Source organism: Antedon bifida, chromosome 4 (genome assembly GCF_963402885.1).
Source record: "Antedon bifida chromosome 4, ecAntBifi1.1, whole genome shotgun sequence".
In the NCBI taxonomy this organism is placed as follows: domain Eukaryota; kingdom Metazoa; phylum Echinodermata; class Crinoidea; order Comatulida; family Antedonidae; genus Antedon; species Antedon bifida.
In genome coordinates, this window is record NC_136229.1 from 7,560,308 (window position 1) to 7,574,356 (window position 14,049).

A 14,049-nucleotide genomic window follows, 5' to 3' on the forward strand; every position below is an offset into this window, starting at 1 on the left:
TTCACGTTAGACCTCTAGTAATCAAGGTCGAAAATGCACCCGCAGTTTTTACGTTTTAGTCAAAATCAGTGATCCATAAAGAAAGAGCCCATGAATTCATGTGATTACAGCTGGCTAAATATAGGTGATAGGTGGCGACGATAGGCCTACACTCAAAGTAAATGTGTTTAGTACTGTTCATAGTGTATTTCTTTTTTATTTAAAATCCACAGGCTAGCACAATTTACATATTTAACTAAAAATAAAAGCTATGTTAGTGGTAAATATTAACATAATACAATAAAGCTAGTTTGTCCCGACCCAAATTTGACACAATTTAAGCCAGTGTATTAAGCGAAAACTATTGAAAAACAGTAAAATAATCATACTAAATCACATTTGAAGAATTGCATTTCTAAATTAAATTTCACATCAAAGAAAACTAGTTATTCTATATTATGCCCATGAATACATTCATCAATAAACACTGGAGTATAATTTGATCAAATTAGCTTACAACTGCTATGTTTATTTTTTTTTTCATCGAGAAACGCGAGATTTACCGAACGAGGCTGTTGTGTGTTACATTTAAACCAGATATGATGAATTGGAAAAGGAAGGTGAAATTAAATGGGAAATGTCTGAAGGACACAAAATGTTTATGAACATTTTCCCAGAAGCTTCACAGAATGCGTTTAACAGCACTAGTTTTAGTACTCGAGTTGCCACAGATCATAGTAAAACAGATGTCCCAGAAGATGTCAGAAAGTGTATTGAAGATTCTGAAGCTTATTATAAAGAGTTGTATAAAATGAGGATGACCCTAGATTAGAAATGTGTCTCTAAAGATATAATATTGTGAAAAAAAGCTTAGAGAAGTTAGTTTTTAATAGGCCTAATGCAGTTTAGAAAATTGTCCTGCTGTACAAGAAAAAGTCAATGAACTTATGATTCTTATTACACCGAAACACTTATTTTGCGGTAGAGGCCTAAGCTTTTCATACAGAGTATATTATATATATTTGTTAATTACGTATCTACCTATACTAAATGTTGGTTTCTTGTCAACGTAAGAATCCCAGTTTTGTTACGACTATGTATATTTGTCGTAAAAACGTGCGGTTTAACAGGAAACTCCCATTGAATAATTGCGAAATCGACGCAACGTAAAATGTTTGTAACGACAAGATGTAAAAGTAATAAATTATAGTGATAATTAATGGTTCTAATGCACGTTTGAATGAGGTTTATTTATAAAAAGCATGTCCTACTGTTTATAAACTATTGGTCTTGTCTAGTTAGAGTTCATCATTTCAACTCATGAACTATTCTCCTAATTAATCGCATTTTTTAACTTATTAAATTTCAACGTGTTACTAATTTTGTTTGTGATTTGTTATTGATTATCCTTTTTATTTATTTTGTTGATGAATAAAATAAGTCAGTAATGCTAGTTTGAAATGTGTTAACTGAATTTAAAATCTGTTGCAGAAATTGGTTTTCCTGTAATCAACAATTTTCAGCCATAACACTGAAAATAGCTGCTGAAGTTAAATAAATTGGTATCTTTACAATTTTCTGTGAATGTACATGTTGTGATGGAATGTATAGTCGTTCACCGAAAAATAGCATTTCTGTAAACAACTGGCATTTCAGATTGATTTGAAAAATATAATTTGGGCAACATGCTGGGTATACGGTCAAAAACGTTTTCACTTTCACTGATGTGATAAAATATTATTTAATGTTGTCATCTGGGTTCGACCTATGAACTTGAAAATAAAAGGCCAAAATCCTTAAAATTACACAAACATTTGAAACTTGTGTTTACCTAATTCGCCTGTGTAACGTTTAATACTTCGGGAAGTAGTGCCGCTATGTCTCACTTCAATTAAGACTAGACTAGATCCGTGAATTTAAAGTTTGACTCTATGATTTAGAAAACTTTAAAACTACTTTAAACGATACATGAATGAATGGATTGATGAATGGAATTCGTGTTCTAGACATATAAATAGAAAAGGTGGATGGAGCGAAGCACACTTGTTTTATGTAAAACTAGTTTTATAGTAAGACAGAGATTAACACGACATGCTTGACTTTGATGCAACTCAGGGACGTAAGCCGGCCGTAAGTATTTTGACTTTGTATTGGTGTCAAATCATACGCGTTGCGCTTTACGTTATTGCGTTTCGTCGAAAGTAGGGGGAGATTTAACAGCGCGCTAATTAAACCTGGATTACATTGTGGTGACACAGGTACTCCAGGAATTAATGCAGTTAAGCCTTTTGTTATCGTACCAGTATAACATGATACATTTTTTAGATGAAATATTTGCTGGTATGTAATAACATATTTTATTACAAAATGTTGTATAACAATCCACTTTCACATTCAATCACGCTTGTTGTCTTCTGCTTGTCGTGCGTGTGTGACCTGCCCAAGATATTTCTAAACACTTAAGGTTAGTAATACAGTAAACTTTATTATTCATCCACGTTTTTATTAAACCGATCAACAGGACCGGTGGATACAACATTTCTGAACCCATGGCCCTATTAGATAGAGGAAATTATGCCTACAGTAAGTCACCTTTGAGAGTGAGTGGCTTAAACAAGTCCCAGTACTAGGTCTTTATCTCCCAATTTAGAATCTAAAGTATTTATGTTATAAGAGGGATGTAGGGGATTATTAACGGTCAATGAATCAGGCCCCACTCTGTTTGAATTTTGTAGGTCTACAAAATTAGTACAATAATGCAAATCAACTTGTGTTGTTGGATAAATTAAGAACTGGAAATGATAACAGTTTTAAACAGAAAACAGGAATATAGACTATATCGTTTTTATAAAACTAAAATTAAGATGTTTATATTTTAGATGGCTGCTGAGCAAAAACAAATACGTGTAATGTTGTGGTGCGTACCACGCGCAGGTTCAACGGCGTTCCTTCGATGTATCTCCAATAGAGATGATGTCAAAGCTTTTCGTGAACTGTTCGTGGCATGCAATTTCGTTGGCCCAGAGGCACGCATTGATATGGCCGAGAAAATGAACGTACCAGTAGAAAAAGATCTCACCTATAAGAAAGTTAAAGCAAAGCTAGAAGCCCAGTACGACGCTCCAATTATTTTGGCGAAAGACGCATCGCAAGCTATCTACGGGAACTTTGAGTTTTTACCAAAAGGCTATACACATACCTTCCTCATCAAAAGTCCACATAAAATTCACATATCCACACACTTACTATTTGAAAATGCCAGGAAGCACATTGGGGCTTCAAATCTGCCAATTTGCCAAGCATCTACAGCGAATATTATATCACCATTTTATGCGATGCTTGAACTGGTAAAGTATGTTCGGGACGAACTCAAACAAAAGATTATACTCATCGATGGAGATGATCTACTAGCCAATCCTGAAGCTATGATGAAGAAATGGTGCGAGGCTGTTGGTGTTCCATTTAAACCAGATATGATGAATTGGGAACAGAACGGTGAGATTAAATGGGAAATGTCTGAAGGACACAAAATGTTTATGGAACTTTTCCCCGAAGCTTCAAAGAATGCGTTTAACAGTACTGGTTTTAGTACTCGAGTTGCCACAGATCATAGTAAAACGGATGTCCCAGAAGATGTTAGAAAGCGTATTGAAGAATCTGAACCTTATTATAAAGAGTTGTATAAAATGAAAATGACCTTAGATTAGAAATAATATAATCTTTATAGATATACAGGTATTCTGGAAACCTCACTTTGTAACAATTATATTTTGTTTCAACGATTTTATTTATAATAATGAGTTGAAATTGGTAAAATATGAGCTTTTCGATTAGAATATACGACATAAATTTTTAAACGGAACATTAAGATAAATAAAAACATACTTTGAATAGATTACTTTGTAGTTTTAATAAAGTTACTTCCGTAGTAAAAAACACACGAAAAAATTAACAAATAACTTCGCCTCGTTGAAATACAACGTCCATTCACCTCATGCCATTATTTGTACAATAACACTCATAAGCATTCATTATTTGTATACTATTGCACAGAAACATTTTTTGCACGTTAAATATGTTGAAAAGGTTGTATGACGCACTAGGCTTCGGTGGATAATATAATGCTAACAAAAAATAATAGAGCAAATACTTTTTTGGCTTCAGTGAGTGATGTCTATTAATACAACATATCCAATTTTTACCAAATATAGCACAACAAAAAGCAACTTATCATATGACTACATTTCATACTGGATCAACTATAACCAAGGTAGCAAAGCGAAAGCTTCCTATAATCATATCTCTTTTTAAATTTCTCCCTCAAATACATGAAAAATGAAGATTAATAAAAATAAAGAATTTGAATAGGCCATAGGCAGTTAATCATTTCCGTAGAAAAAGAAGGTTAAATTCAACCAAAAACCCATTGACTTCCAGTCAATTTGACTTTTTTTTTTGCTTTAAATTATTACAGTTTCAGGTAAATATTTTTTTTCAAACAACAATTTTTAGTCAAAGTGAATAACTATTATGTGACAATAAAATGGCATATTCATATTTGTTCAGGGGGACACTAATACCTCTAAAAGTTGTGTTTGTTCTGAAGTATATATATTTTATTAACGTGAATAACTTGCTCATTCAAGAAGACACTGCTTACCTATTGTGTTTCGCTTCTTCGTTACGTTTGTACTTCAAACTTCAAGCCGTTAGTTTATCTCATTGAATAGAATATTATACAATACAATAGTTGAAAAGTAAATTTGAAAATAGAAATAATTATGTTGAAATGTCGATACAATCCAGTTCCGATTTTGATGGGGTAATACTAATAGTCCAGGCAGCAACCTAAAAATGGAAAAAAAAAAGTTTTTTAATCTTTGTTAGGACTTTCTTTTCAAAATCTACCAAAATGTGGCTAGTGGAACACATAATTTAGAGTCATTAGAGGTCAATTTGGTATTAATCACTTTTTTAGATATAACTTATGACTACTTTAACATACCTTATCAAACGAAGTATCATATGATAGCTATCTATCTAATGATAGCAAACATTATAATAGTCTTGCGTCAAATTGACATTTTTATCTAAAAGTAACATTTTTTCAATAACTTTATGTTAGTAAAAATATAACTTAACGACATATTTTTTAAACACAGTTTTACAAATATTTTTTCTATAATAGTTATGTTAAATTTATAATATCAAAACTGATATTGCACAGTGATATAATGAGTAGGATACGATTAAAATCAATGAGAAGTTTACAACTGTGCGCTTCTAATCCCATTTTGATTGTACTTGCGAACAGTGATAATGAATAGGATACGTTTAAAATCAATGAAAAGTTTATCACTGTGCGCTTCTATTCCCATTTTGATTGTACTTGCGTACAGTGATAATGAATAGGATACGTTTAAAATCAGTGAAAGGTTTATCACTGTGCGCTTCTATTCCCATTTTTATTTTACTTGCATACAGTGATAATGAATAGGATACGTTTAAAATCAGTGAAAAGTTTAGCATGTGCGCTACTATTCATATTTTTGTTGTATTTGCGTACAGTGATAATGAATGAGATACGTTTAAAATCAGTGAAAAGTTTAGCATGTGCGCTACTATTCCCATTTTTGTTATATTTGCGCACATGATAATGAATGGGATACGTTTAAAATCAGTAAAAAGGTCATCACTGTGCGCTACTATTCCCATTTTTATTATACTTGCGTACAGTGATCATGAACAGGATACGTTTAAAATCAGTGAAAAGTTTACTCTGTGAATAGGATACGATTAAAACCAATGAGAAGTTTAGCACTGTGCACTACTATACTCATTTTGATTGTACTTGCGCACAGTGATAATGAATAGGATGCGATTAAAACCAATGAGAAGTTTAGCACTGTGCGCTACTATACCAATTTTGGTTGTACTTGCGCACAATAATAATGAATAGCTTAACGATTAAAATCATCCAGAAGTTTAGCACTGTGAGCTACCATACCCATTTTGGTTGTACGTGCGCACAGTGACAATGAATATCATACGATTAAAATCAGTGACAAGTTTAGCACTATGCGCTATATTATATCCATTTTGATTGTACTTGCGTACAGTGACAATGAATACCATACGATTAAAATCAGTGAAAAGTTTAGCTCTATGCGCTATACCATACCCATTTTGGTTGTACTTGCGCACAGTGATAATGAATAGGATACGACTCAAATCAGTGAAAAGTATAGCATTATGCGCTATGCCATACCCATTTTGGTTGTACTTGCGCACAGTGATAATGAATAGGATACGACTCAAATCAGTGAAAAGTTTAGCACTATGCGCTATACCATACCCATTTTGGTTGTACTTGCGCACAGTGATAATGAACAGGATACGATTAAATCAGTGAAAAGTTTAGCACTCTGCGCTATACCATACCCATTTTGGCTGTATTTGCGCACAGTGATAATGAATAGGATACGACTCAAATCAGTGAAAAGTTTAGCACTATGCGCTATACCATACCCATTTTGGCTGTACTTGCGCACAGTGATAATGAATAGGATACTATTAAATCAGTGAAAAGTTTAGCACTATGCGCTATACCATACCCATTTTGGTTGTACTTGCGCACAGTGATAATGAATAGGATACGATTAAATCAGTGAAAAGTTTAGCACTATGCGCTATACCATACCCATTTTGGCTGTACTTGCGTACAGTGATAATGAATAGGATACGATTAAAATCACTGAAAAGTTTATCACGCACAACAACTACAGAATCAGGAAAAAGACTATTGCCATTTATCCACAAATTGCCTTGACTATTAAGGTTAATGCAACTATTTGACCTTGTTTGCCAGTCATTACGCTTACATCAAATTTAAAACACAATATACAAAAACAATGATTCATGAAGATGACGATGAATTTATTATAAACTTATTATTTATTAACTTACATAATGTTATTTATTTATCATAGACATCAAAATTCATGCTTGTATTAAACAAAACATAACTCGTCTGTCCTTGAAAGAGAGATACAATACAAATAAAAAATATATCATTTTGAAATTACGATGTATTAACATCGTGTCTCTGATGCAATTTTATAAGTTCTAGCGAGGCTTTTGAATTAATGTATATTTCAGAAGTTAATCCCTAATCAAGAGTTATCCTCATTTTATACAACTCTTTATAATACGGTTCAGAATCTTCAATACACTTTCTAACATCTTCTGGGACATCTGTTTTACTATGATCTGTGGCAACTCGGGTACTAAAACCAGTGCTGTTAAACGCATTCTTTGAAGCTTCGGGGAAAAAGTTCATAAACATTTTGTGTCCTTCAGACATTTCCCATTTAATCTCACCGTTCTTTTCCCAATTCATCATATCTGGTTTAAATGGAACACCAACAGCTTCGCACCATTTCTTCATCATACCTTCAGGATTGGTGATTAGATCATCTCCGTCGAGGAGGATGACCTCTTGTTTAAGCACATCACGGACATACTTTACAAGCTCTAACATCTCATGGAAGGGTGACCCGGTTATGTTGTTTTTATTAGAATCGTTGTAATTTGCACCTTCATTTCCAAAGCACTTTTTTGCATTTTCGAATATTGCATTTTTAGACATATGAATTTTGTGTGGACTTTTAATCAGGAACGTGTGCGTGTATCCTTTTGGCAATGCTTCGTAGTGACCATAGATTGATGCAGCTCCGTCTTTTGCGAAAATGATTGGTGCGTCGTATTCAGCTTCCAGCTTCCTTTGAACTTTCTCATAAGTGAAGTCGTCTTCTACTTGAGCGTTCATTTTATCAGCAATACTACTTTTTGAATCTGGTCCAAAGAAAGAACATGCTACGAACATTTCACGAAATGCTTTGACGTCATCTCGATTGGACATGCAGCGAATGAACGCCGTTGAACCTGAGCGTGGTACGCACCACAGCATCACACGTACTTGTTTTTTATCCGCCATCTAAATCAAGATACAAGAATAATATATACGATTTAGATTAGTTTGTGTAACATCACCAAACCCCACCTCAAATTATGACCGGGCGGACGGTACGTAGAATTGAATTCGGTGGTTGCCGACTTTAAAGGGTTTCAATGGGATCACACTCGCTTTCTGAAACATGTGGCTGCGTACGTTCAATGTTAAAGACGTTTTCAAGTCGATTTGAATTTTTATTATAAGAGTGAAAATCAAGAAAACTTACCTTAAAATTCGATGTTTAACAGAAGAAGTACAGAAACTCAAAAGTCTGATTGCAAAATATCTCAATTAACGATCCCCAATAAATGCAAGCTTACGTATATATAGTATCCGATACTACCAGTAGAAATTTTCTTCTGTAACCGATCCAGAAACTTGAACACCATTTAACGTTATTGACATCTTAGACAGACAAGAATCGCTTCTAGACCTTTATGAGTTATGTTTATGAGTCCAATTCCAAGAACAGTCATTATTGTTAAAATATCAATTCTTAAAAGTTGCATTTTCTCCCGATTGGTATCATACAAGTAAAGATAACCACCACAGGGCAGTTTTCAAATGTAGGCCTACATTTCCGGTCATTTTGATACCCCGCAAATGTGCAAACATTTTGTATAACAAACAAACTAAAAGCTCTCTTTTACCACATTTTTTAGGATGATTAATGCTTTCTTAAAAGGGTACAAAAGGAACTTATATAAAGAAAATAAAAAGAATTTAGAAAGGGGAACTGAATATTTTTTTCCAATGATACCTTCATGGTGCTATTTAGATATTACTTTTTGTTTTATACACGACGTAGACTTACAATGTAGTGGTGTGTTTTCTTTTACCAGTTTTCTTTGTATTTTGAAAACCTCTGATACAGCGAGCCGTTACTCTGTCTGATCGAATAATAGTACTGAAATCTAAAATCGAAATATGTGGTAATGTCGATACAACATATTGTTTATATCCAGTCTCGATTTCGATAGGGTTTCCATGCAACGTCAAACTTCGCAGATTTGTCAGATGAGTCAACTTATCAATTTCGTCCAGATTGTCAATACTGTTACCGTGCAGATACAAAATATTCAAGTTTTTAAACACGAGTACAACTCCATCAACAGAGCTAAGGTAGTTAAACGACAGATCAAGCCACATCAGTGCCTCTGGCTGGTGCATTGCACTGGAAACAAACGCATCCAAGCCGTCCCAATTTGCCAGTAAATTGTTATTCAGTTTCATAGTTGCACTGTGATATTTTCCGTCTTTGTCCCTTTTAATTTTTTTCACTCCATCTCTTGGGTATTCGACATTAAGAATTTCGTTACTAATTGCTTTCAAACTTTTAAATGAGAAGTCAATTGGTGCTGCCACGAACACAGATGTCTTCAAGTTAGATTTGAAGGTTTTATTTGATTCATTTTTCGACTCCATTATTCCTGGTGAAAAATAACATTTATTTATGTTTTTGTTTTGAATAAATTATATAAATAAATAAAAACAATAATCAACCAATTTATTCGCCACACAACACAACAGCATAAAAGACACAATGACATAGAATATGATGTTATTAACAGTTATTTAAATATTTCATTTCGTTGCTATTGATGTTTCAATTATCAATTGACATTGTTGCTTCATGGCACAGATAACTCATCATCATCATGTTTTCTAAATTAATATGGTAACACCAAAACGCATTTATTTCTATTTTTAATGTTCTATAAAAATAGAAAACATTTCATCCTAAAATTAAATGAAATGAAAAAGGTATGAAACAAGAATTAAATAACATTGAATAACATGGGGAAATTCGACTGATTAGGCCTATATTAGGTTATAATTGAGCAATAACAAATTGTTATTGTACAATGTGTAAATTAAGGCAATGGTCTCAATTGCACAATTAGGGTAATTATAATATTGTATTTCTTCCCTTTTGTTTTGACAAGACCATTAAAAGTTAAAATACGTTTTTCAGCGGGCTCCAGTAGGCCACAATAACGGTTTGATTACAGTTAACAACTAAATATATTAAATAATCATACCGGTAGACAAGTTATACTGACAAAACAAAACAAAAAACAATGTCATGCGCAAAGACTTGCATGTTTAAGGACCACATTTTTTCTGCAGGAGGAGCATGTTCCTCGCGAATTGACGTCACTCGAAAACGGACGCAGGAATTTCACTTGCTAATGTATTCAAATGCATTCGGAAAAGTGGATTTATTGCGAGCCCTTCAATGGTCTGGTTTTTGGATGTAGAGCTCTAGCAACTTATCGTCTAATAACGATACTGTATTTTGATACAATAATGTAGGCATATTCGATTATTAATTACCCCGTTTAGGCCTACACAATTTATTCTCCCCACACATTATATGATGGAAGACCATTTTGATTGACAGTCACTAATCATGTGTTGTTCCAAACATTAAGCTTTAGGCCTACATAGAAGTAGCATGACAAGTGTATGTTATATTTAGGCTACAAAGGACAAAACTGCCAAAGCCAATAAAAAAGAATTTTCAATTTAGGCCTAACTTGAAAAAAAAAACTAAAATGAAACTTACCTGAGATGTTTGGCAATGCAATTAACTGTATGTAGTATGTTTATTGTCTGCTTGACAGCAATTGATGGTTCTTTCTTTCAAATCTACAATCAATTCTTCGTCACCGTGTCTGGTTGCTATGCAGGGGAGAAGTTCATTTCCTTTCAGATCTTTAACATAACAATAATAAGAAAAAATCTATTTCACAAAATACCGTAGTGCATTTAAACAGGCCTACGTTGCGTGGACAACCACATGTAATTAACGAGTAAATTAAAAATAAACCTACAAAAATATAACCACAATGAATGCGATTATACAGAATTTTTGTTGTCGTTGAGTTATAAATGAAAAGGAAGGCCTTATTGAGACTGTCAAGTAGGTTATCCAGGGATCGTAGATCTGTTTTCACAAACGACTTAAGTGTATACGAATCAATTTGTAAATATTTGAATTAATTTGGATAACAATATTAAGATCATAGTCTCGCGTTCTTTATTGGAGAGAATTCAAGGGCGTAAGACTAACTTCACTTTAGATAGAGCCCTTGATAAAGTTGGCTTCAGGCTTATAATCATTATCTAAAAAATAAATAACCATTTGATTAATCAAGGATTATGCCAATGCGAGGATTTTGCAGAAGAATATGTTAATTATGATAAATTAACACTCTCGTGTGAATTGTATTTTTACCATGATTTTTACACCCACGTTGGATAATTATGTCTATTTTGTTAATCAATTTTATCATATTTTATTACTTGACACTGTATACACATTTTGACAATGCATTTTGTATCTTTATAAACAACAATTGCCAACGTGGATTTGTAGAAGAATATGTTAATTAAGATAAATTAACACTCTCATGTGAATCGGATGTATTTGGATAAGTCTAAATCAATTTTATCATATTTTATTGCTTGACAATGTATACCTTTTATGACATTTTGAAAATGCATTTTCTATCTTTATCTATCATTTTGTTATATGATTTTATATTAAAAAAAGGGGAATACCCTTTACTTTATAGATGACGTCTCGGCGACGGTATTAGGCCTATCGTAACATTATTAAAGAACATATAAAAGCGAGGCAGAATTAAAGAGTAGTAAAGTTGGCATTTTCCATCCAACCGGAAAAAAAAGGAGTGTAGTGTTTTATCAAGGCACAACATATTTTCTTGTTCTGAGTTTTCTGCTAATTATTGCTGTCTTCTAGAGTATACAGACCAATACTGAAATTCAAACAATGGTCGAAAATATACGTGCGTCACCGGTGTTAGTAGTCGTTGTTGTAACTACATTTACATCTACATTTAGTTACAACAACGACTACTAACACCGGTGACGCACGTATATTTTCGACCATTGGTCTCCGAGCCTATTACAACACGCAGGTGCCTTAACTATTGTCGCATATTGTGAGACGTCACTGTACCTTAATCAATTAACAAATAATTACACATTAAAAACGAAGGAAATGAGATATCGTACACGATGACATAAATCAATACTGATGTCGATGTTATAGGCTATCTTTATCTTTAATCTATCTATCATTTACCGTGTTGTACAATAGGCTCGGAGACCAATTTTTTCAACCACTCTAGGCTAGTACTGAAACATAGCAGGCCTACAGTAGATCATCTGATACCGTCCCGTACAAAAGTACAACTTTATTTTAATTGTAAAATTATTATAAATCTAGGTGTCTAATTGATGTACTTCAAGGGTATTAAAAATCTCAGCAACGATCTATTATTTTTGCGTTACACTTTCTATTGTCTCATTTTTATAATCCGTAATGAAAGTAGGCTTAATCGATCACGTTCGGTATTGATTTATGGCCGGTTATACCGGAGCCACAGTAAAATAAGTTGGAACATTGTTAATAAAATTAATATTAATTATTACGTTGATTGTTGAACTCTCTCTCTCTTACAACAAAAAAGTAATGGAACACATGAGGGCGCTCGTAATCAAAACATCAGATAAATCATGGACGTGACAGGGAGTTTAGTACTGTAAGTACAGCTGCAGTAGACGTGGAATCTGGGCAGTAATTGTTTAAAAGTCGACATGAAAAACCGACTCTGGTTTATAAAAGGTACAGTTTTATTCAGTTTAGGGTGTTAGAACGTTCCTGATAAACGAGTTCTAGGCCTAGGCCTAGCTAGTTTTCTTTGTTAGTCGCTTAGTAGTTAGGCCTAGGCCCTAGTAGCGGAGGTAGCTAGCTAGGCCGTAATAATAATTAATAAAGTGGCTGGCCTAGAGAGGGCCTACCTAGCCTAGGCTAGGGTCTAGGCTATATTAGGCGAATACCCTATTAGGCCTCTGGCCTAGGCTAGTTACTAGCAGGAGTATTGGGTCCTACTAGGCCAGGCATGTATGCCTAGGCCTGTATGTATAATAATGATTATCTTATTTTAAATAGTAGACCACCCCACCACTGCTACAATCTAGGCCTATGCTAGGCTAGTAGAAGGCCTAATTAGAGAACTTTTTAATATTAATAATTGATTTTTAATGAGACATATGATTAACTATTTTTCTTTTTTTTATAGGAAATAAAGATGCTGGAATCATATGTGTCACCATTTCTCCTGGGATACATAAATAAATATATCAAGAACCTGAAACCAGAAGATCTGCAGCTCTCGCTATGGGGAGGCGACCTGGTACTGAACCACCTAGATCTACGTTTGGACACCCTAGAAAAAGAGCTAAACCTGCCTTTAACATTTGTCAGTGGACACATCCATGAGCTGCGTATTCATGTGCCATGGTCGCGACTTGGTTCAGAACCAGTGGTAGTTTCAATCAACACGATAGATATCAGCTTAAAGTTACGAGATTCTGAATTGTCCGATCATGACAGTGACACATCTAGCAGTACGTCAAAGTCAAAAGCAGTATCTGAAGTCAAATCACCCAAACGTCAGTCACATGGTAGCGAGGAAATGCCACCTGGTTACGTACAGTCGTTGATGAATCGCATAATTAATAACGTTCAAATTGTCGTCAACAACCTCATTTTAAAGTACACAGAGGGAGATATTGTGTTATCTATTAATATTAAGTCTTTAGAATCTTTTGGTGCAAATCAACACTGGGAGCAACAATTTGTAGACGTAGCGTTACCAGATTTAGTCTTGCGAAGAATTGTTCAAGTGTCCGATTTAACAGTATGTCTTGACAAACGTAACGCAAGCGGAAAGATTGAGAACTATCAAGAACCAGTAGTTTATCGCTGTCAATTGGACATCCGAATACTTTCGACGTATGCGCACTTGAACTCGAAGCGTGCGACTGCTGTCAAGTTGAGTTTAAAATGTGATGAACTGAACATGTCGTTGAATGATACGCAGCTTCCAATGTTCATACGTATTGTTCAGTTGGTGTTGGCGCTTTATTACGGTGATATTGACTTACCTGGTGATGAGGACAATGAAGGTTTGATAAATGAAAACAGTACAACAGATGCAGTGGCTAATGTTGGTTAGTTA

General features: G+C 34.0%; 3 protein-coding genes and 1 pseudogene across 3 annotated transcripts in view; 2 read left to right on the forward strand and 2 right to left on the reverse strand.

Moving 5' to 3' along the window:
- The first annotated feature begins 2,408 nt into the window (after positions 1 to 2,408).
- Positions 2,409 to 3,738, forward strand: LOC144840818 (uncharacterized). The gene is made up of 2 exons (XM_078696856.1): positions 2,409 to 2,443; positions 2,859 to 3,738. Exon 2 carries the CDS (start codon positions 2,859 to 2,861, stop codon positions 3,684 to 3,686), a length of 828 nt encoding a protein of 275 aa, XP_078552982.1. The 5' UTR covers positions 2,409 to 2,443; the 3' UTR covers positions 3,687 to 3,738.
- A 3,373-nt stretch (positions 3,739 to 7,111) lies between these two features.
- On the reverse strand, positions 7,112 to 8,263 carry LOC144840562 (uncharacterized). Its single transcript, XM_078696412.1, has 2 exons — positions 8,220 to 8,263; positions 7,112 to 7,975 (listed from the first exon to the last, which is right to left on the reverse strand). The coding sequence occupies exon 2, from the start codon at positions 7,973 to 7,975 to the stop codon at positions 7,148 to 7,150; it is 828 nt and encodes a 275-aa protein (XP_078552538.1). The 5' UTR covers positions 8,220 to 8,263; the 3' UTR covers positions 7,112 to 7,147.
- Positions 8,264 to 8,803: 540 nt separating this feature from the next.
- Positions 8,804 to 9,418, reverse strand: LOC144839142 (leucine-rich repeat-containing protein 51 pseudogene; annotated as a pseudogene).
- Positions 9,419 to 12,581: 3,163 nt separating this feature from the next.
- The window catches only part of LOC144840930 (intermembrane lipid transfer protein VPS13B-like), a 40,100-nt gene continuing 38,632 nt past the window's right edge, over positions 12,582 to 14,049 (forward strand). The window contains exons 1-2 of the mRNA XM_078697023.1: positions 12,582 to 12,650; positions 13,108 to 14,041. Coding sequence (XP_078553149.1) covers positions 13,117 to 14,041 — 925 coding nt within the window. The 5' untranslated portion in view covers positions 12,582 to 12,650; positions 13,108 to 13,116. The remainder of the gene's footprint in view (positions 12,651 to 13,107; positions 14,042 to 14,049) is intronic.

Excerpts from the sequence above, each read along its gene's own strand:
- LOC144840818 (XM_078696856.1), top strand. The coding sequence starts at position 2,859 with ATGGCTGCTGAGCAAAAACAAATACGTGTAATGTTGTGGTGCGTACCA.
- LOC144840562 (XM_078696412.1), bottom strand. The coding sequence starts at position 7,975 with ATGGCGGATAAAAAACAAGTACGTGTGATGCTGTGGTGCGTACCACGC.